Source organism: Cebus imitator, unplaced genomic scaffold (genome assembly GCF_001604975.1).
Source record: "Cebus imitator isolate Cc_AM_T3 unplaced genomic scaffold, Cebus_imitator-1.0 Scaffold207, whole genome shotgun sequence".
NCBI classification, from domain to species: domain Eukaryota; kingdom Metazoa; phylum Chordata; class Mammalia; order Primates; family Cebidae; genus Cebus; species Cebus imitator.
Genome location: NW_016107522.1, coordinates 45,376 through 68,835, shown reverse-complemented (window position 1 = coordinate 68,835; position 23,460 = coordinate 45,376). Strand labels below are relative to the sequence as shown.

Below are 23,460 nucleotides of genomic sequence, written 5' to 3'. Positions count from 1 at the left end.
CTTATGTTGCCAATTTCTAATTTCATTGCATTGTTGTTTTGAGATTTGTTTTATTACTTAATATTTGGCCTATCTTGGAAAATGTTCTATATGTGTTTGAGAACAATGTGTATTCTGCTGTTTTGAGGTTGATTGTTCTGTAGGTGTCTGTTAAGCCTAGTAGTTTTATAGTGTTGTATAAGTCTTGTATTTTCTCATTGATTTTCTCTCTACTTGTTTTATCCATTATTGAATGCAGGGCATTGAAATCTCCAACTTTTATTTTTGAATTGTGTATTTCTTCCTTGAATTTTATACTTTTTTGCTTTGTGTATTTTGTGACTCTGTTGTTAGGTGCATATAGGTTTATAACTGCCATATCTTATTGATGCGTTGGCTATTTTTCAGTATAAAATGCCCGTTGTCACAACAATTTTTTTTTTTTGTCACAACAATTTTTGTGTCATCATCTGTTTTGCCTGATAGTCGTATAGCCACAGCAGGCCTATGTTGACTACTGTTTGCATAGCATATCTTTTTCTATCTTGTTTTGTCTTTGAATTTAAAGTGTGCACCAGACATTGTGGTTCATAGTCCCAGGACTTAGGAAGGCCAAACTGGGAGGATCACCTTCGCCCAGGAGTTTGAGACCAGCCTGGGTAACATAGGACTCTGTACAAAATCCTTTTAAAAAATCAGCCAGGTGTGATAGTGTGCACCTGTAGTCCAGTCTACTCGGGAATGCTGAGGTGGGAGGATTGCATGAGCCTGGCAGATCAAGGCTGCAGTGAGCTGTGATCATGCCAGTGCCCCTCTGCCTGGGAAAGAGAGCAAGACCCTGTCTTAAAAAATAAATAAGAGCATGTTTGTTGTAGGCAACATATTCAGGGTTAATATTCCTTATCCAAAATGTTTGGGACCAGGAGTTTTTTGGATTTTTTTCATATTTTGTAATATCTGCATATACATAGTGAGGTTTCTTGGGAATGGAACTCAAGTCTAAACATGAAATTCTTTTATGTTTAAAAGAATTTACCTTACTCATATAGCTAAACGTAATTTTATACAATTTTTTAATTGTTTTCGAGGCGGGGTCTTGCCCTGTTGTACAGGCTAGAGTGCAGTGGTACAGTAATAGCTCACCACAGCCCTGACCTCCCTGGCTCAAGCAATCCTCCCGCTTTAGCCTTCCAAGTAGCTGGGACTACAGGCATGCACTACCACACCTGGCAATTAAAAAAAAATTTTTTTTTTTGCGGGGGTAGGAATGGGAGTCTCCTGTATTGCCCAGGTTGGTCTCAAACTCCTGGGCTCACATGATCCTCCTGCCTTGGTCCCCCAAATTGCTAATATTATAAGTGTGTGCCACTGCACTAACCAATGATATTTTAAATAATTTTGTATCTGAAACAAAGTTTATATTTTATTACCCTTGCAGGCCTCTTGCATGGGGGGAATCTGGGCATGCATGGAAAAGGCATATTGCAGTGGAAGGGGCTGGGATGTTTTTTTTCCTCCTGGGGGATGCTGAATAAACTGTGAGTTGTGCATCTGCCTTTTAACTGTGACATATCATATGAGGTCAGGTTTGTGGAATTTTTCATTTGTAGTGTCATGTTGGTACTCATATTTTTCACCTTTTTTTTTTTTTTTTTTTTTTTTTTTTTTTTTTTTTTTTTAAACAGAGTCTTGCTGTGTCACCCAGGCTGGAGTACAGTGGCATGATCACAGGTCACTGCAACCTCAACCTCCCAGACCCAAGTGATTCTCCTACCTCAGTCTCCCAAGTAGATGGGACTACAGGCATGCACTACTGCGCCCAGCTAATTTTTGTATTTTTTGTATAGATGGGGTTTCTCTGTGTTTGCCAGGCTGGTCTTGAACTCCTGGGCTCAAGCAATCTGCCTGCCTTGGCCTCCCAAAGTGCTGGGATTATGGTGGGAGCCACCATGCCTGGACACACCTTTCTTTCATGTAACTCTATTTTTTTCCCTTTCCTGTGTGCTGTTAATATTATGTTAATTATATCATTATATATTGTATACCTAGCAACGCAGTTATAATTATTGCTTTATGCATTTTTTTTTTTTTTGAGACGGAGTTTTACCCAGGCTGGAGTGCAATGGCGCGATCTCGGCTCACCGCAACCTCCGCCTCCTGGGTTCAGGCAATTCTCCTGCCTCAGCCTCTTGATTAGCTGGGATTACAGGCACGTGCCACCATGCCCAGCTAATTTTTTGTAGTTTTAGTAGAGACGGGGTTTCACCATGTTGACCAGGATGGTCTCGATCTCTTGACCTCGTGATCCACCCGCCTCGGCCTCCCAAAGTGCTGGGATTACAGGCTTGAGCCACTGCGCCCGGCCTATGCATTTTTTTTTTAAACCAATGTATTAGTTTCCTATTGCTGCTTATATAGAAAAAGACTTAACATAGCGGGCCTGATTGCTTATTTTTAGAAGGCCTGCTTAGGAGGTCAGCCTTTGGTTTACACCTGAGAACTTGGATTTCAGGAGGGTTCCATCCTTCCTAAATGATAACTGATAATGGTTTGTACAAACACTATGGTTTATGCAGAATACCTGCTTTTCTTCTCGGAATCTGGAATTTTGGTATGTGTTAGGCAAGGGTGTCTACATGATCAACCTCCAATATAAAACACCTCCCCCAGCAAAATACGTAGAATATTCATATTATATATTTCTCATTAGTATTATTTATACTGATTTTTTTTCTTTTCATGGGTCATTTTCTGTTTTTTTTTATTATTAATATGTTCATTGGTTTTATCTTCTAAGGTAATAAAGAATGCTGATGGGAGAACCATTTTCCTAATTTTCAAATTGTTGAGCTGTTTGCCATGATGGGTGAGTTCAAACTAAAAGCATTTTTCAGCTACAATTGAAGAATAGAATGGAAGTGAAAAACTTTCTCTATTATGTGTTACTGTAAACCTTTTTATAAAAAAATTTTATGAAATAGCACATTTATGAAATGTTTTGTGTTTACTTAATAGACTTTTAATTAAAGCACTTTTTATGTTGCTATAGTTTTAGAATGATCATTTTATGCATAACACAGTAGGGACATTCCAAATAAGCTGTTAAGATATGTTATGATTTCCTTAAAGTCTGATGGCAAGAGAGAAACGATGAAATTTGATTTTATGATAATTAGAGCAGCAAATCACTGGTGCTCAGGGAGGATATGTTTTACAACTCTTGGTCATATATTGTGGTATAATGTTAAAAAGACTAAAGTATGGGAATGGGTTGTATATGCTCAGTTTACATATCATATTGTTTTCCTCTTTGCCTTCTTTTTGTTTTTCCTTTTCTTCCTTGTGTTAAGCTTTCCATCATGAGGCAGGGACTAGACAGGAAGACACTAGAAGGAAATGGAGTCATGAATGACCTATCCTATCCTAAATCAAGAAAAATGGGACTGAGTAGTTGGATGTTAAATTTTGAAACTTAGACTAACCCTGGCATTTAACTCTGACACTTACTTGCCAGAGTTTGCCTTTATCACACATTTTCTACTTCTTGCTTAACAAATACACACACACACACACACACACACCCCCACACACACACCTCATGAAGAACTTATATTTGCCCATGTGATGAAAGGAGGGGCTAGGACACTTTCACTGTGTGTCATTGTAGCAAGTATGTCAGCTCAGACTTCATCTTCTTGAAAAATTTCTCTTCCTCTTCCTTTTCTGTAGTCATGAGTAGCAGTGCCCTCTTGTAGCCCAAATCCTCCACTGTAGTCAGCCTTACTTTCAGCTCCAAATTGTATGTACTTTTACTGAACTCCTTTCAATTTTTCGTTTTGGCTGCTGTTACTTGTACTCTATGTATTGATCAAATTTATTTCTATCAGCCTCAATTAATACTGCTCTGTAGTAGGCAACAATCATTGCTTAAAAACGTATACAAAGGTAGTCACAGAACACCATGACAGGTGTTTGAAGTTTTAATTAAGGATGTTCTTCTTAATTCTTTTTCAAGTATCATGAATAAGCATATAAGATATTTTATTCAAAATTTCTGATAAAAGATTTTTGAAAACATTATTTTCCAAATATTTTTTGGTTTTGTGCTCAGTTGAATGTCCTTCCAACATGTGTCGGAAACCCACTGCTTTTTCTGTGTACCCATTGGGCAGAGTCTAGGATCCTTTGGGCATCCTCAGTGCCTACTAGGTCATTTTGTGATCTTCATGAGATTTATAACCTGTCTAATCTGCCTGGTATCCTGTGGCCACCATTGAGCTCCGTAATAGAATGAAATAGTCTAAGAAGTGTTAGAACAGTGCTTATTATAGTTTTTGAATATGCTCATCATGTGCTTGCTCTTTTGGGATTTATTAGCTTACAATTGTCAGCCTCTTCAAAGTTTCTTACTGGGTACTTATTGAAGTTATTTATTTAAATAAGTTGTGTATTTATTTTACTTATTTAAATAAATTATCTTTTAATTTATATAAAATATATAATAAATTACTTAAGTAATTTAAATACGTAATTAAATTTATATAAATTTTATATAAATTATATTAAATATGTATATATTATATATGAAAGTATATTTTATATAAATTATATAAAATACATTTTAAAATGAATAAAATAATAATTAATTATTTGAATAAGTACCCAGTAGTAATTCTTCAAATTAAATTGCCCTTTGTTTTGTATGTTACCTTCCTAATATGGGAACTTCTGTTCAACAGGTCCTGCTCTTCTTTTACATATGTGACAGAGAACCATACTTATTTGTTTTTCTGTTCTCATTTTTCTTAATAAAGAAATAAGTATATAGCCGGGCGCGGTGGCTCACGCCTGTAATCCCAGCACTTTGGGAGGCTGAGGCGGGTGGATCACGAGGTCAAGAGATCGAGACCATCCTGGTCAACATGGTGAAACCCCGTCTCTACTAAAAATACAAAAAATTGGCTGGGCATGGTGGCGCATGCCTGTAGTCCCGGCTGAGGCAGGAGAATTGCCTGAACCCGGGAGGCGGAGGTTGCGGTGAGCCAAGATCGTGCCATTGCACTCCAGCCTGGGTAACAACAGCGAAACTCCGTCTCAAAAAAAAAAAAAAAAAAAAAAAAGAAATCAGTATATATAAATATTGGCCGGGCATGGTGGGTCACATATGAAATCGCAGCACTTTGGAAGGCCCAGGCGGGCAGATCACTTAAGGTCAGGAGTTTGAGACCAACCTGGCTGACATGGCGAAACACCACCTCTACTGAAAATATAAAAATTATCTGGGCTTGGTGGCATATGTCTGTAATCTTAGCTGCTTGGGAGGCTGAGACAGGAGAACTGCTTGAACCCTGGAGGCGGAGGTTGTAGTGAGCAAAGATCACATCATTGTACTCCAGCCTGGGCAACAAGACTCTGTCTCAACAACGACAATAAAAATAAGAGTATATATAAATGCGATAATCTATTTTAGCCAAAGGCCCTCCCCAAGGCATTTATTTTGGCATTGTAATATTAACCACATAAAATTGTTTAAATTCAGATGTTTAGGTTTTCTCTAATAAAATACTTGGAACAACGTAGATATTTTTAAAAATTAGAGTTCCGACTTTGTGAGGCCAAGGTGGGAGGATCGCTTGAGCCCAGGAGTTCAGGACCAGCCTGGGCAACGTCATAGTGAGACCCCATCTCTACAGAAAAATAAAAAAGAATTAGAGTTCTATCCCTAGTATAGAATTAAGGATTTACCTTATTTATTTTTATTTTTATTTTATTTTATTTTATTTTTTGAGACGGAGTCTTGCTTTGTTACCCAGACTGCAGTGCAGTGGTGCAATCTCAGTTCACTGTGACCCCTGCCTCCTGGGTTCAAGCGATTCTCTTGCCTCATTCTCCTGAGTAGCTGGGACTACAGGCACTCACCACCATGCCCGGCTAATTTTTATATTTTTAGTAGAGACAGTATTTCACCATATTGGCCAGGCTGGTCTCAAATTCCTGACCTTGTGATCCACTGGCCTTGGCCTCCCAAAGTGCTGGGATTACAGGCATGAGCCACCACGCCTGGCTAAGGATTTACCTTTTTAAAGAAGTTCACATCAAATGTTTTTATTCTAGTTGAGATCCTTCTGAGTTTATTGATGGTACATCTATTGTGATTATACTGTACCTGATTGGCTTGGTTACCTATTTGGTAAGCTACCATTATGAAATAACTTGATTTTGTAAAAAGTACTTAGTGAAGGATTATAAAATTTTATTTTAACCTGGAAATATTAATTAATAAAATCAATAATAAAACCATTGTAACAATTACTTTTAAATTGTAATATGCAAATAACTTCACTACAAAATAGAATATATTAAATGTTATTAAAAATTAGTGAATTAGAAAAGGCAGCTATTTGTGTGAGAGACTGTTAGGGCTATTGAATTGTCAGAATATTTTTAGTGATTTCCCTTATAGGATAGGGCATATTTTAATTTTTATTATTCCAAGAACGTAAGTTAATGCTCACCAAAATGGTTACATTTTAAAGTGTAAACTATAAAGTCTCATGAATCCTTTATTACTGTTTGTGATTATCATTAGTAGTTTTGATTTACTAGTGAAAATAAGTAAATTGTCCCTGAAGTCTTCTAGAGAGCTTATAGTTGGCATTACTGGAAGGCACACGCTTTGAGTCTCAGAAGGAAATCTTTGTATATTTGGAAGAGTCTAAAAGTTCAAGTTCATGATCCTTTCTCTCAGTTTTATAGACTTGGTACTTTTTCTAAAGAATGGAATTTTCTTACGTTGTTACTGGCCAAGATCTATAAATAGTCTGTTTTTAGTCTTGTCAAACCTTATGGTGAAGAAGTTTGAGAGCATTTTCAAATACGGTAGGCCAGTATCCACAGGTGAAGCTTTTCTTTGGTTCTGACTCTTAAGTGTTGATGAAAGAAAAAAAACCTTCAAAAATGAAGTCTGTATTTTGAATATAAAAGCTAAATAATCATATTTATGTGGAGTTATTTTTTCCCTAGTTGCTTTTTTAAAGGTTTTAGATGTCTTGATGTTTTGTTTGCAAGTCATAGAAAAGAATTTGTTATAACAGGGCAGTTTTGACTTTATTCTAGGAATTTAAATCATTGGAAGAATCAGAATGACTTCATCTTGTCTGTAAGTGTCTCATGTGTAGACTAATGCTAGAGCTTGAGTCTAGTGCAATTTTATTTTACCAAAATTGTAGGCATTAAAAATACTCTAGATGCATTTTGGCATTAAATTAATATATTCTGTACATTAAATTTTATTATAAATTTTTTTTGATGTCTATACATGTTGATATATATGTCACAATTATAACTCTATATATGTGTTATTTCCAAATTACCTAGATGATCAGCAAGCTTTGAACTCAATCATGCAAGATTTGGCTGTCCTTCATAAGGCCAGTCGACCAGCATTATCCTTGCAGGAAACCAGAAAAGCAAAATCTTCATCACCAAAAAAACAGGTATTTATTTTAATAAGTGTATTTTGTATTTCTATGAATTAGTTTCTTTTAATATCCTAATGTTATGGAGGACTTGTTTAATATGTTCAGCTTTTATACTTTCAAGCCAAGTATTTTCTTTGTGTTTGTTATACGTTTTCCTGTAAGAGTGTGTGTTCATCTATTAACAATAGCGAAGTCATGTAATCAACCTAAATGCCCATCAGTGGTAGACTGGACAAAGGGAATGTGGTACATATACACCATGGAATTTTATGTGGCCATAAAAAAGAACAAGATCATGTTCTTTCAGGAACATGGATGGAACTGGAGGCCATTATCCTTAGCAAACTAATGCAGGAACAGAAAACCAAATACCCCATGTTCTCACTTATAAGTGTAAGGTAACTAATGAGAACACGTGGAGACATCGAGGGGAACAACACACACTGGGGCCTACTGGAGGGTGGTGGGTGGGAGTAGGTAGAGAGTCAGGAAAAATAACTAATGTGTACTAGGCTTAATACCTCGGTGGTTAAATAATCTGTATAAACAACCCCCATGACATGAGTTTACCTGTGTAAGAATCTTGCACATATACCCCTGAACTGAAAATAAAAGTTAAAAGAAAAATTTTTTAAGTATGTGTTTATAAAGAATGGTAGCATTCTGCAGCCAAGGCTGACCCCTTCCCAGAAAAAATAATGTAGCATTTTATTTAATGTGGTAACTGTTCTCCAAAGCTGACATTTTATCCATTTTTCAAGCCATTAAGCAAATTGGTTTTTTTTGTTGTTGTTGTTGTTCTTCAAATAATCTATTCTGGATGTTTAGAAATGAGGATGATTTTATTCTGGTAAATGAAATTAGTTTGGGATACTCAGCATGACACATAAAAATATAATCTGTATTTGCCATAACAAGATCAGCAAATATCTCATACTCCTGGTACCTTCTGTAATAGATCTTGGTTTTTTTCCTGTTGCACCCAGATTCAGCAACATAATTCTCAACTTTTTAGCAGACACTATCAATTGATTATGCTGGTACAGAAATTGAAACTTCCCTCCCTGCCTGCTCTATTTTAAATGAATGGCTTTTAAAAAAATGATTTACAAATTATAGAAATTTTATCTAATCTCTAAATGATTTGTCTAACTCTGAAAGACTGATTTGTCATTTCATTACAGAATGATGTCCGAGTCAAATTTGAACATAGAGGAGAAAAAAGGTAAGGAAGGAAACGTTACCTGTTTGTTAATTGATTTAATCAAATGTGTATGGTAATTAAGCTTTTGAAAGGTTCTTTTCAGATTTGAATGAAGTTTCATGGCTTACAAATTGAGAATAGAGTAGTCCTTGGGAATGTGGGTAATGTCCTTACACTTAAGATAGATAAAATATGTCAAAATTCAGGCTAAACATTAGAAATGATTAATGTCTTTAAAGGTCACTGCTTAATACAGCTTTTAAATATTGTCATTTCCACCCAGGGAAAATTAAATATATTTTTTCTTACAATGGTTTCATCCCTCCAGATACTATATAGCATTTATATATATGAGCTTAAGATTCACAATTCTGATCTTTCTCAAGAGACCTCAGTGCTGTGACATGTATGTCGTTAGTAATGTTGAGGAAAGTGAATTGGACTGGTGGCTGTAAATTATTTAGCAGAGATGTAAACCTAGCCTTCTACTTGGTATCTGTATCTCTGTGCACAAATGATAGGGTCGTAGTTGACAACAAAATTGCTCACAGGATCTAATAGGAGTTAAGAAAAACAGAATTTCATTTCTGCTATTAATGCCTCATGAAATGAATGCAGTGAAAAGCCTAACAGTTTTAAGGATTTTAAAGTGGCTCACAAACATATTTTACATAGAAATGTTTAAAACTGGAATATACCAAATAAACCATGGAACTGTCCAATCTGCTTTCCTAAAATGATTTAAGATTCTTTTATGAATATTTTCTAAATTTTTTCATTCATTCAGCATTATTTGTTGAGTACTTAGTATATGCTAGGCCCTGAAGGAATAAAGGGAGCAAAGCAGACATGTCTCTTTCCTTGCGGGACTTACAGGGTGATATTGATGGTCTTCAAGGTTTAGGTGCATGCTCTCTAGGGGCAGCACAGGCCAGTCCTTTGGGAAATAGAAAGAAAACATTGGAATTTTAATGTTTAAAAAATACTAGGCCGGGTGTGGTGGCTCATGCCTGTAATCGCAGCACTTTGGGAGGCCAAGGTGGGCAGATCACCTGGAGATCAGGAGTTTGAGACCAACCTGGCCAACATGGTGAAACCCTGTCTCTATTATAAATACAAAAAAAAAATTAGCAGGGTATGGTGGTGTGTGCCTGTAATCCCAGCTGCTAGGGAGGCTAAGGCAGGAGAATCACTTGAACCCAGGAGGTGGAGGTTGCAGTGAGCTGGGATTGTGCCACTGCACTCCAGCCTGGGCAGCAGAGCAAGACTCTGTTTAAAAAAATAATAATAATTTAATATATATATATATATGAAGTATGCCTACATGATGCATGCACCCAAAAATGTTGAGTTGATAAGGATACAGAAATCAAAATTTGAATCCCTGGAGAACAACTTTCTTCTTTAACAGTTTCATTGCATTCTGTCATACAGATGTTATATAGTTAAGTTTAATCACTTTCCTCAATGGACATTTTGCATTGCTCTTTAACATTCATATGGTAGTTTCAGTGGAAATTAAAAACTGTAGAAAATTTTGAGAATTTCCTTTTTAAAATTTGTATTAGGATAAAACAAACTTCATAGTTTTTTTTAACTTTGTGTTGAAAATTTGTGCCTGTGATAAAAAATCATCTGTCATAATATTTAAGTAAAGTGAATATTTACATAGATTTTAGTTAATTTTGTATCTTTCTAAAAGGAGGTAACTGTTGCAGGTTTATTGTTTAACTTTGCCTACGAAAATAAAATCTTAAAATTGTGTTTGTGTAGAATCCTTCAGTTCCCCAGACCAGTTAAACTGGAAGAGCTGAGATCTAAAGCTAAAATTGCCTTTGGACAGCCTATGGATCTACATTATACCAATAACGAGGTAAACATGTACTGTTTTACTTTAGTAGGTCTTATCTTGAAAAGTAATGTGTTCGTTTAAGAGACTACTTTTAAGACTTGTGTTTTTATTTAGGGATTGATAAGTATGGTATGTCAGAAGAAGAAAACATCATAAGTAAATTTTAACTGACTAAAATGGATTTATTTCATTATGGAAAATAATAGAGGTGCTACTATGCAAATAATTGAGGGTTTATTATAGGGGGAAATATATGTATTACTTGGAATTTTGTTGCTTGTTTATGTTTTGTTTATATTTTGTGTACTTTATTGATGAACTGTCTTTTCCTCTCATACTCTACTCTTGGCTACAGATGACAGAGCTTTGGTAGTTAAACAGTTGAGTTAAAACTTAAAGGATTATTTTAGTGTTGGTTAGGGATCAATTAGATTATTATGTTTGAGAATCAGTGCATATGATCTTAAAGGCTTGCTCTAGCAGTGAGGAGCTCTGTGTTGTGGAGAAACCCTTTTTAATGTTCTGTAAACTTAGGATTGGATTCAATGATCTCTGAAGTTTCTTTAGTTCTTGATATTCTGTGAGATATCAGGATCTTGTGATCTTAAAATTTATAGGGCAATATAGTTAATAATTAGTAATTAGGTGAATTTGCTTTTTATATTCAGAAAATATGTGTTAATTTTTTAGGCATAATGCTATAATTTATAAGTTAACAGCATCTCATGGAGTAGACCTTACAGACTTGTGGTACAAGCAAACCATTAATAAATGAGTTGTTTCAATATACAAAGTTCTTTGAAAGAAATGTATAAAGTATTGTGATGAAGAATAAAGGGCAGACTCATGCCTATAATTATAGCACTTGGGGAGGTCAGAGCAGGAGGATCACCTGAGGCCAGGAGTTCAAGACTAGCCTGGGCAAAATAGCAAGGCACCATCTCTGCAAAAAAGTAAAATTATCTGAGTGTGATGGCATACACCTGTAGTCCCAGCTACTCGGGAGGCTGAGGCAGGGGGATCTGAGGTGGGAGGATAGCTTGAGCCCAGGAATTTGAGGGTATAGTGAGCTATGATTGCACCACTGCACTCCAGCCTGTGTGACAAGAGTTGTCTGAACAAAAGAGAATAAATTTTTAAAAAATGTCTTGAACTTGAATCATTATCCCATAGGATGATTCTAGGGGAACCTTGGTATATCTTGTTTTCTTTATTCTAAAATTGTATTATTGAAAACTTTCAAAACTTTGAAATGCTAAGATACATTAACACTGTAATATTGTCTTTATCTACTAGGCTAGTAGGTCTATCAAGAAAAAGGTTAGTGTGACATAATTTGTTCGTGTTATACCTATGCCAGCTCCTAAAAATTGCTGGGTTTTTTTGTTTGTTTGTTTGTTGTTGTTTTTTAATGATTTCTCCCAGTTTGCTATGTAATTTTTTTTCTGGGGTTTACTCGAGGATTGACATCAAGCTAACTGATTTTTATTTATTTATTTTTTTTTGAGATGAGGTTTCACTCTGTTACCCAAGTTGGAATGCAGTGGCCCGATCTCACCTCACTGCAACCTTCACCTCCCAGGGCTCACACGATCCTCCCACCTCAGCCTCCTGAGTAGCTGGGACTACAGGAGGGTGCCACTGTGCCTGGGTAATTTTTGTATTTTTGGTAGAGACGGGGTTTCATCATGTTGCCCAGGCTGGTCTCAAACTCCTGAGCTCAGGTGATCCACCTGCCTCGGCCTCCCAAAGTGCTGGGATTACAGATGTGAGCCCCCATGCCTGGCCTGATCTGTATTTTTAAGAACCCTTTCCCATTTTCTAAAAATTGGAAAATTGCTCTATTTTTAGTTTATTTTAGTTTGTTTTTCTCATGCTTACTGAAGGACTTCTGTGAGTGGTTCTGCCATTATATTTGGTGGCCTCCGGCAGGAATGTGATAGAGGTGGCATTAGGATAAGATTACATTTAAGATTTCTTGTAACCCTGAGATTCTGTGAGTGAACCATGTCCTGATTCATATCTTGACATATTGTCCCAAACCAAATGGATGATCTTCAACATTGGGGTTACTAAGGAAAATCTTAGTTTTATGGACATGTGGATAAGCAAAAAAATAATTTTTACTGCATGCTATTCCACTTCTATAAATATTTTTTTCTAGTGTAATATTAACTTCTCTGTTCAAAGTGAACTATTACTCTGTAAGCTTCTAGTTGGCAGAATTGAAATGTTGTGGAAATTTAAGCTGGAAATAAAAGCTGGGATTGTTAGAATTTGTTAGTTTGGCCTCTCTAATAAGGTGTGTAGGGTGTGTTTGTGTGTGTGTGTGTGTGTGTGTGTGTGTGTGTGTATGTGTGTATGTGTGTATGTGTGGTCATGGGGGGGGGTGTTGTCATGGGGGTTGGGTGTAGGGGTGTTCAGGCCAAGTTAGGATTTTCTAAGATCATTTCCATTTTAGATACATTTTAGATGAGTAGAGCAGGAATTTTTTTCCTTTGTTTTGTTTTGTTTTGTGTTTTGTTTTTGTTTTTTTTTTGAGACAGCATCTTGTCCTGTCGCCCAGGCTGGAGTGCAGTGGCACAATCATGGCTCACTGCAGCCTCAACCTCTCCAGCTCAATCAGTTTTCCCCCTTCAGCCTCCTAAGTAGCTGGGACTACAGACATGCACTACCATACCTTGTTAATTTTTGCATTTTTTGTAGAGATGCAGTTTCACCATGTTGCCCAGGCTGGTCTTGAACTCCTGGGCTTAAGCAGTCGGCATACCTCAGCCTCCCAAAGTGCTGAGATTACAGGCATGAGCCACTGCGTCCGGCCTGGAGAAGCGTTTAATGGCTCTTTTCATACTTCACTATGTAAAGTCAGGAAGATAATTCAATTCTTTAAGATTTCAGTTAATATGTTCTTGAACTCAATTTTAAGTTTCCTTTCTAGAAAGGATTTATATCAACAAACAACTGATTTATCAAAAAGAAGCCAGAGGAAGATCGATTTCGTGAATGAGAAGGAAGTGAATTCACCAAGCAAGGAAACATTCTCTGATTTCTTTAGTATAATGTAAATAACTTGGGACTTGTTCCTGACTCTTAGTCCTCATTTTAGTTTGTAATAGGTGACCTTAGATCATAGGCGGGAACATATTAGGTCTGTAGGCAATGTCTAAGCTGCTGCACCAGGCACTCCTCCAGGATATTACATTTTAGAGCAGCAAACTGAAGAAGAGCAGAATCATTTGTTCATTTTTTTTTTTTTTTCTGTCATTTGACTTAGTGGCTTTTCCCCCCAAAAAGCAGCAGTATCTTGGAGAAGTAAGCAATCCAGTTATAAATGTATGGCAAAAGTAAGTGTTCAGATGGAAAATTGGTAGAACAGTCTTTATCATTGCTTTAAAATTTTCCTGCTTAAAAAGTAATAGACTATTGAAGATAGAAGCAAGATATACCAATATGTTTCATAATTGGTGGGAAATAGAAATGTATTTAAGTAGATAGGTAGATCAGGCTTGTTCTTTGATACCAAACAGTTAATAATTGTATTTTATTAGAAAAAAATTCTCATAGAGCAAATAGAGCCCAGTTAGTAACTTAGAGTAATACAAAATTACCTACAAACAATATGTTCTAAGTGCAGAGTAAGTAAGTGCAAGTAGATTGTCTGATGGAATACACATGAATCCTTTGTATTCATGTCTGGCAGCCTTTCTTAAAGCAAGGACTTTTTTGGCCAGGCACAGTGGCTCACGCCTATAATCCCAGCACTTTGGGAGGCCCAAACAAGCAGATCATTTGAGGTCAGGAATTTGAGACCAGTCTGGTCAACATGGTGAAACCACGTCCTTCGCTAAAATAGAAAAATTAGCCGCTTGTGGTGGTGCATGCCTGCAATCCCAGCTACTGGGGAGGCTGAGGCAGGAAAATCACTTAAACCCAGAAGGCAGTTTGCAGTGTGCTGAGTGAGATTGCCACTGTCCACCCTGGGTGACAGTGAGACTCCATCTCAAAACAAAAAAACCAGAACCCCAGGGACTTTTTTCATAAAGAAGTCTGCAGAATGAACACACACCATGCCAGCTTTTGGGTTTGGGTTCAGATTGAGCTTTTACCACTGTGATATTTATTAAACAGCATTTATCATGTGTCTGCTCTTTGCTCATTGCTGGTGTGGGGGGGAGGGGAGTCCTTGTCCTCAAAGAATACTGTAGAAGACCCCAAACTAATTCAGCCTTACATTTGAATGGCTCATATATTGTGCTAAGTAGAGCCAGTTAACAAGTGCAGAATATGTTCACTTGTTTTTATTCTGTCCCTCCTTCAGTGAAATGGAATTTACTTTTTAAGAAAGTAACAGATATTTTTATTTTTTTAAACTGTATGAATTTATGCTTTTTCTCATAGAACTCTTAGGTGCTTTTGTCCTCTATAACATCTGCTGCATGAGAGGACTAATGAAAGCAGATTCCACATTCAGGCTTTACTATGGAATGGTTAACTCATTAGTTTATTTGTTTTAGGGTATAGTGGTCAGGTCACCAGGCTCAGAGAGAAGAACCCCAGGTGGGCTGTAGATTGCAGATATGTTACTAGCGGTACCCCTCCATAGCAGCTGTCCTCCATGGCAGGTGCTTAGGATGTTGGTATGTTGAAGAGCATACCAGCTAAGAGTGCAAATTTGTGGTTACTATTGAAAAAAGAAATGAGTTTGATCTACACAGAAGAAAAGTAGTAACTTTATTTCATATGGTCTCTGTCTGTACTCCTTTATGCTATTGAGGGGCGAATATACTATAACAAATTTAGCAACATTATGGAAATATTCTAGAAAGTTAATCTTTAAACATTATTTTCTAGAAGAATGTAATGATTAATAAAGCAAAATTTAAAAACATCCATGTTCATTCTAAGATTTTAGTGGTGGTAGAATGAGGAGAGCAAAGCAATCTGCACATGCACATTTAGACTTTCATCATAGTAACAAATGAAAGAGCAAGGTATTTTGACATTTGTAATTCCTTAGTAGTGGAGGGGCTAGTGGAAGAACTTGACCTGGTGAGATAGCTGAATGATTCCCTATGTTTGTTTTTAGTTGGTAATTCCATTAACTACTCAAGATGACTTGGACAAAGCTGTGGAACTGCTGGATCGTAGTATTCATATGAAGAGCCTCAAGATATTACTTGTAATAAATGGAAGTACACAGGTATGACTTGGGATATTTTTTTCAGTAAGAATTATAGGACTTATGCTTATAAAAGTTAATATATGAAGCATAGTTATATTCTGTAACCATTATAATATTTTCATTATGATTAAATGTAAACTTTCATCCTTTACTTACTATACTTTAATATCCTTGCTCCTCAAAACCGCATAGTCATAGTTATAAATAAGTATAATATATTGTACATATGAAGCTAATAGAAGCTGGCAACTTAGGAAGAATTATGTTAGAATTAAAATTTCAGAGAGAGAGGATTTGATTAAGGCCCACAAACAATATAAAATAGTTCGTACTTGGTAAGGGAGAGGATTCTTTTTAAAGCCCCAGGGAGGAAGAATAATGTTAATTGTCTTTTCTCCTTCGTAGGCTACTAATTTAGAGCCATTGCCATCACTAGAAGATTTGGACAATACTGTGTCAGTAGCAGAGAGGAAAAAACGGCTTTCTATAATAGGTAAGAAAGAAAACTAGTGTCTGAATTACGAAATGAGTGAGTTCTCAGTTTCTTCTCTATCGTTTGATGTAGTGCAGCACCTAAACATATTTGTGATAAATAATATTCTTTTTCTATACTTCCTGTAATTTATGTAAATTAAAATACATTCTAGTATTTGATGTCCCTTGGATATTCAAGTTTACAGGGTTAGTAATGTCCGGTTTAAATTCTTTGTTACATGCTTAGGGTATTTTAATGTTAACAAATTCAAATAAAACTTTAAATAGGTTGTAGGCTGGGTGAGGTGGCTCACGCCTGTAATCCCAGCACTTTAGAAGGCCAAGGCAGGTGGATCACAAGGTCAAGAGATCGAGACCATCATGGCCAACATGGTGAAACCCCAACTCTATTAAAAATACAAACATTAGCTGGGTGTGGTGACGTGCCTGTAGTCCCAGCTACTTGGGAGGCTGAGGCAGGAACCCAGGAAAATGGCTTGAACGCAGGAAAATGGCTTGAACCCAGGAGGCGGAGGTTGCAGTGAGTGGAGATCACTCCACTGCACTCCAGCCTGGCAGCAGAGCAAGACTCCATCTCAAAAAAAAAAAAAAGAAGTTTTAATTGTACAAATAGAATGGAGGAAAAAAATTAAAAGAACAAATTATATATTAAAATTAATAGACTAGATTATAAATTCACAAGCCTTTCTCTAGGATTTTAGTGATTGCTAAGAATGCTGTCAAAATAAAGATACTAAGGAGTTTTATATTATGCTTTATTATTTATTAGTATTCATTTTCATTTGCCATTAATAATTATTATAATTAAGCTTATGATATAAAGAAATAAGGATCCTACATGCTATTTTTTAAGGAGGCTTTATTCATGCACCATGAGATGGGCACAGGTACTCTAAACTCTCCAGTTCTCTGTGTTCTTCAGTTTGTATGAAACATTAATAATCTACATTTTTATTTGATAAAAGCATTACATTTTTTCAAAAAACCACTGGTATAAATGTTCTTACACAGAGGGAGTGAGTATGGCCATTAAAGATAGTGTGAAAACATGTATGGGGGCGGATTTAAAAGAGAAAAGTATAGGGCCGGGCGCGGTGGCTCAAGCCTGTAATCCCAGCACTTTGGGAGGCCGAGGCGGGTGGATCACAAGGTCAAGAGATCGAGACCATCCTGGTCAACACGGTGAACCCCGTCTCTACTAAAACTACAAAAAATTAGCTGGGCATGGTGGCGCATGCCTGTAATCCCAGCTACTCAGGAGGCTGAGGCAGGAGAATTGCCTGAACCCAGGAGGCGGAGGTTGCGGTGAGCCGAGATCGCGCCATTGCACTCCAGCCTGGGTAACAAGAGCGAAACTCCGTCTCAAAAAAAAAAAAAAAAAAAAAAAAAAAAAAAAAAAAAAAAAAAAAAAAAAAAAAAAAAAAAAAAAAGAGAAAAGTATAAGAGGAGGAGCAACAGGAAGAATAGGAGGAAGCAGGAGAGTGGGTCTAATGTGGTTGGGAATCTAAAAAAGACTAGTAACGGAAGAGGATTGTTGATAATGAAAGGAAAACTTGAATTGGCATGTGAACCACAAAAAAAAATACACATTATTCATGTTTTCTTTTGGTTCCCAGAAGCAGCTATTTTATGACCATTCTCTTCTAAGTGTCTGTCTTACTTAAGTCCTACTTTGGGTTTCAGGAATGCAGAAATTCGAGCAGCAGAGATAATACACAAAATACAAATGGCTTGTCCTTTTCATTCAGATATATTTTGATATAATTTTAAAATTTAGTGAAAGAACATTTGAAATACCCAAATTCAAATTTCAGCTCTCTGATGAACCTGAGACCGGTAAATGTGTCTTCATCTTTAAATCATGGGATTGTTGTAGCAGTAAATTGAGAGAACACTTGTACATTTTACTTTATAAACTCGAAAGCATGAGTACTATTTGTTGTACGTTTCTTTCTTTATCCCCATGTCTTATTACATTATAGTACTTGTCATTTTAAAGAAAAAAAGTTACTAATTATTTTATTTCATTTTTTGAGACAGAGTCTCAGGCTGGAGTGCAGTGGCACAATCTTGGCTTCCTGTAACCTCTGCCTCCTGGGTTCAAGCGATTCTCCTGCCTCAGCCTCTCGAATAACTGAGATTATAGGCACCTGCCATCATGCTTGGCTAATTTTTGTATTTTTAGTAGAGATGGGGTTTCACCATGTTGGCCAGGCTAGTCTCGAATTCCTGACCTCAGGTGATCTGCCCACCTTGGCCTCCCAAAGTGCTGGGGTTTACTTTAGTTGCGTTCAACAGAACAAGCTAAATGCACTAGTTAAATTGATGTTTTAAATATATTTTAAATTAAAATTACATTGACTGTCTTATTCTAATAAATATTCTTGTTTGATGTCAGCTCCAACATAAGAAGAAATTGGAAATTGTTAAGTATAGAATTAGTGGTCTTTGGCTGAGTGCTGTGGCTCACATCTGTAATCCCAGCACTTTGGGAGGCCAAGGTGGGTGGATCACAAGGTCAGGAGTTCGACCACCAGCCAGGCCAAGATGGTGAAACCCCATCTCTACTTAAAAAAAAAAAAAAGAAAAAAGAAGAAACACACGCACACAAAAATTAGCTGAGCATGGTCGCATGTGCTTGTAGTCCCAGCTACTGGGGAGGCTGAGGCAGAAGAATCACCTGAGCCCAGGAGGTAGATGTTGCAATATGCTGAGATCGCACCGCTGCACTCCAGCCTGGGCAACAGAGTGAGACTCCGCCTCAAAAAAAAAAAAAAAAAAAAAAGAATTAGTAGTCTTTTATTGGCACTGCTTTAAACTTTGAGTGGCTTTGCTAGATATGACCATTATCTTTTTTTCTTATATGTTGGCAGCTATTCTCTTTGTTTTTGTAAAAGGGAGTTAGAGAAAATACTCCTTTAGGTTAGGAGAATATGCTGATAAACAGATCTCAACCATCACTGAGAAAAATGGGTTGTCAAGTAGGCAGATGAAATTTTCATAGCCTTTTTTTTTTTTTTTTTTTTTTTTCTGTCTCCTTTTAGTAATTGATTATATTGGTCTTCTTTTGTAAGCACGGGTATATGGAAGAAATAAAAATATTAGGAACCAAAATGATTATTGTGGCTATAGTTGTTATGACGCCTAAATCAATCCTGACACAAATTAAGCTCCTAATCATTTTACAGACAGGTATAGACAGTACTCTCGTTTATGCACGTGTCTTGGTAATCATTTTGCTCTTTCTCCCTATCAGATGCTTGCATATACTCACAGTGACTCCTTTACATAAGGCTAAAACCTTTTTTGCTTTAAATTGGACCAGAATGTAGTTGCTCACTTTCCTATATCTGTTTTATAATTTAATTTCAAAAAACTATGAGGAAATGTAAGATACTGTACTAATAAATATAGCATCATTTCCACAGAACCAAGTAAAATAAAGTGGGTTATTGTCTCATAAGAAATGTGATTACTTGAATAAACTATTTTAATGCTAGAAATCTATAGTGTACTGTCATCCCATCAGCAGTCAGAATACCATACTACCTATTGAGTATAAATTAATATTATGATAAGGTTAATAACTATGGAACGGTGCGAATTTACAAAGGGTATAAAACCATTTGAAGATTTACAAATGAATGTTCTGATAAGTGTTAATAAAAGTTGAACTTTTGTTTGCTAAAATTATTGATATAATTCAGAAATATAGCCTATTTAAAACAAAATTTGATTTCCTTGCCTATAGTTATAAATTAAATTATTTTTCTTCCTTGAGGTCCTACTAGTAGAGATAGAAGTTCTCCTCCCCCAGGATACATTCCAGATGAATTACACCAGGTTGCCCGGAATGGGTCATTCACTAGTATCAACAGTGAAGGAGAGTTCATTCCAGAGAGCATGGACCAAGTAAGCAAAAGTTTGATTTTTTAAAAATGTAATTTAAAGAGATGTTGTCAGGGTCAGTGTGATTGGTTGGTGACTGGGTGTGTGTGTGTGTATTATCTCTTCTGTAATCACGTATCTTCTTAACTGAACAAAATAGAAAAAATACCTGTTAATTTACATGTGCCTGTATAAAGAAAGCTGGAATACAGCTGGTTTTCTTATATTGCTCAATAAGTGAATGAATGACAGTGAGTGAATGATAATGCATTTGCTTTGTAATTCTGTGATTAACATCCAGATTTTTAAAAATATTTGAAAAAGAGTGAAACTACAAATATTTAACTTTGTGAAACTGAGGTTTGTGAACTTTCTGAAACATTTAAAAAATACTTCAGTTTTGTAGTATTAAAACGTTTTCATGGAGTTGCTGTTATTCCCTTAACATTGCACTGCATTATATGTTCACACTATTGTGATAGTTTACATTTTCTAATAACGTAACAAGCATAGTGTCATTAGTTTCTGTTTGGGTGGGTCCATGTTCAGTTTTCAGTAAGCAAAATAATATGAAATATTTTAGCTTTTAATTATTTAGTCAATAGTCTATAGAGAAAGAATATTTTTTTCTTAGGAAATTTTGAAGTCGTGGCTTGCTTACAAGGGACATTTGAAAATGAGTAACTCTGGAGAGTGACCACTATTGATTATGGAATTGTTCTAAAATTGTGGTGAGTGAGGGTTGCACGGCTCTCAGTATTCTAAAAGCCTTGACTTGTATAGTTTAAATGGATGCATTTTATGTTACATGAAGTATGTCTCATTAAGGCAGGATTTTTTAGTAAGTAACTTTTGGTTATGTCAAACTGAATCATGGTAGAACTCCTTTTCTTCCTAGATGCTGGATCCATTATCTTTAAGCAGTCCTGAAAATTCTGGCTCAGGAAGTTGTCCATCACTTGATAGTCCTTTGGATGGGTAATGTTTATTGTAGTTTTGGGGGGTTTTGTTTGCTTATTTAAGACACAGTTTTGCTGTTACCCAGGCTGGAGCAAATGATGTGAACATGGTTTACTGCAGCCTTGACCTCCTGGGCTCGATCAGCCCGCCCACCTCCGACTCCCAAGGAGCTAGAACCACAGGCATTTGCTATTTATATCACATCTGGCTAAATTGTTTCTACTATTTGTGGAGATGGGGTCTCACTTTGTTACCTAGGCTGATCTTGGACTCCTGGGCTCAAGCAGACCTCCTGCCTTGGCCTCCTAAAGGGCTGGGATTACACATATGAGCCACTATGCTCAGCTTATTGTAGTTTTTCTTTTATAATAGATATAGGTAAATATTCATATAGATAGCATGTTGGATTATCAGTAACTTTTTTGTGCTACATTCAGAGAAATAGAATTGGTACTTGTGTATAATAATGGCAGATGATTTTTTGCATAGTGTGGATAAATCCCTTTACCTCATGGGACTCAGTGTCTTTGTTAATTAAAATGATATCTGATTATAATAGTTTGAATATTCCTGCTTGACAAAATTGCGTGTTTGAAGGCAAATCAAACTTAGAATTTATGCACATTTACATTTAAAACCATGTTCATGAAAATGCCATCAACTTTTACATTAATATGTTGGTTTTGGAGATTTCCTGAGTTATTTCAGGATTATGTTCATTCTGGCACCAGATTAGAAATAATTTAAATTCTTGGTAATTGTAGCCCACTGTGCCACATTGGTACATGTAGTCAAAAATTTAAGTACTTCTGTCATTTCAAAATCTAAGTACTTTTGTGAAGAAGCTGTTCAGGAATATGAGCAGGATGAAGTTGCAAAATGTGAAGTTTTTGTTACAAGTGCTCCCCCTCCTGGTCTCAGTAGGATAGTATTCTTGGTAGTCACCCTGTAGCACAGTCAGTTTAATCCTCTCTGGAATTGCTTTATGAAAGCAAATTCTGAAAAGATAACTTGAGGTAGTAGATAATACTAGGTAGACATTTAGGAATTTCAGGGAAGTAGTAATGAGAAAGTGATATATTTGAGTACTCACCATTTGCAATTGTGGACACTTTACTAATATACACTTGATTAGTTGGAAATTATCTCCTTTTTGTTGATGCAGAAAGGTGATTTGCCAAGGTTACATAGTTAAGTGGCAGAGCTTGGACTGAAACACAGTGCTTAGGAACACCTGTGATTCCAAAATATTCTTCCATTGTACTGTAAAGTTAATTTTAAAAGCCAGGCTCTTTGCCTACATGTACCAAGTTAGTGTAGTTTCTCTTTTTCAGTTATGCTAACCTTTCAGAGTGAGCTCCTTTACACACACACATACAGAGAGGCACAGATAGATACAGATATCGCTTAAAAATTTTTTAAAAATGTCTTAACATACTTTCTCTAAACTTAATGTGACATTTTCTCTTTATAGAGAGAGCTATCCAAAATCACGAATGCCTAGGGCACAGAGCTACCCAGATAATCATCAGGAATTTTCAGGTTAGACTTTATAAGTTCTAAATGTTTAAATGTTTATGTGATTGGATAATGTTTTGGCTGAAAGGGAGAGGGGATATTTTTGAAAAGTCAAATAAAAATTTATAAATGTGCTTTTCATCATTAGAAATATTTAACTATTTTTTAAATAAAAGATAACCATCTTATATGTCTTAACAGACTATGATAACCCTATCTTTGAGAAATTTGGAAAAGGAGGAACATATCCGAGAAGGTATCATGTTTCATATCATCATCAAGAGTATAACGATGGTAAGTTTCTAGCAATTAGACCACAAGAATGGTTAAAAATCTCAACAATAAAAATAAATACAAAATTGTTTTAAAATCTCCTATCTGTGTAATACCATTAGAAAAATATGAGGAAATTGTGTTATAACAAAAGTATAATTGGCATTTTGGCTTTATGTCAACTTAAACTTGCCTATCCCTTAAAAGGAGTAAATTTTTGTTTTAAAAGACAAGGTCTTTGTTGCCCAGGCTTGAGTTCTGTGGCATGATCGTAGCTCACTAACTTCAAATTCCTGGACTCAAGTGATCTTCCTGCCTCAGCTTTCGGAGTTCAGGTGTGTGCCATTACAGGCATTTGCCATCACACCCAGCTAATTAAAAAAAATTTTTTGTAGAGACAGTGTCATGTTGTCCAGGCTGGTCTTGAAATGTTGGGCTCAAGCAGTCCTCCTGCATTAGCCTCTCAAAGTGCTGGAATTAGAGGTGTGAGCCACTGCACCTGGCCAAAAAGGTGTAATTTTCCTTTTTTTTTTTTCCTCGAGACAGAGTCTCACTCTATCACCCAGGCTGGAGTGCAGTGGCATCATCTCTGCTCACTGCAACCTCCACCTCTTATGTTCAAGCGATT

General features: G+C 36.2%; 1 protein-coding gene across 1 annotated transcript in view; it reads left to right on the top strand.

The window, feature by feature from the left end:
• Nucleotides 1–23,460, top strand: part of MAP3K2 (mitogen-activated protein kinase kinase kinase 2) — a 67,981-nt gene that overhangs the window by 17,090 nt on the left and 27,431 nt on the right. Inside the window, exons 2-11 of the mRNA XM_017548413.2 lie at nucleotides 2,777–2,845; nucleotides 7,357–7,475; nucleotides 8,645–8,685; nucleotides 10,438–10,537; nucleotides 15,603–15,716; nucleotides 16,104–16,191; nucleotides 19,975–20,105; nucleotides 20,980–21,059; nucleotides 22,516–22,583; nucleotides 22,761–22,853. Of these exons, the coding sequence (XP_017403902.1) occupies nucleotides 2,839–2,845; nucleotides 7,357–7,475; nucleotides 8,645–8,685; nucleotides 10,438–10,537; nucleotides 15,603–15,716; nucleotides 16,104–16,191; nucleotides 19,975–20,105; nucleotides 20,980–21,059; nucleotides 22,516–22,583; nucleotides 22,761–22,853 (841 nt within the window). The 5' untranslated portion in view covers nucleotides 2,777–2,838. The remainder of the gene's footprint in view (nucleotides 1–2,776; nucleotides 2,846–7,356; nucleotides 7,476–8,644; nucleotides 8,686–10,437; nucleotides 10,538–15,602; nucleotides 15,717–16,103; nucleotides 16,192–19,974; nucleotides 20,106–20,979; nucleotides 21,060–22,515; nucleotides 22,584–22,760; nucleotides 22,854–23,460) is intronic.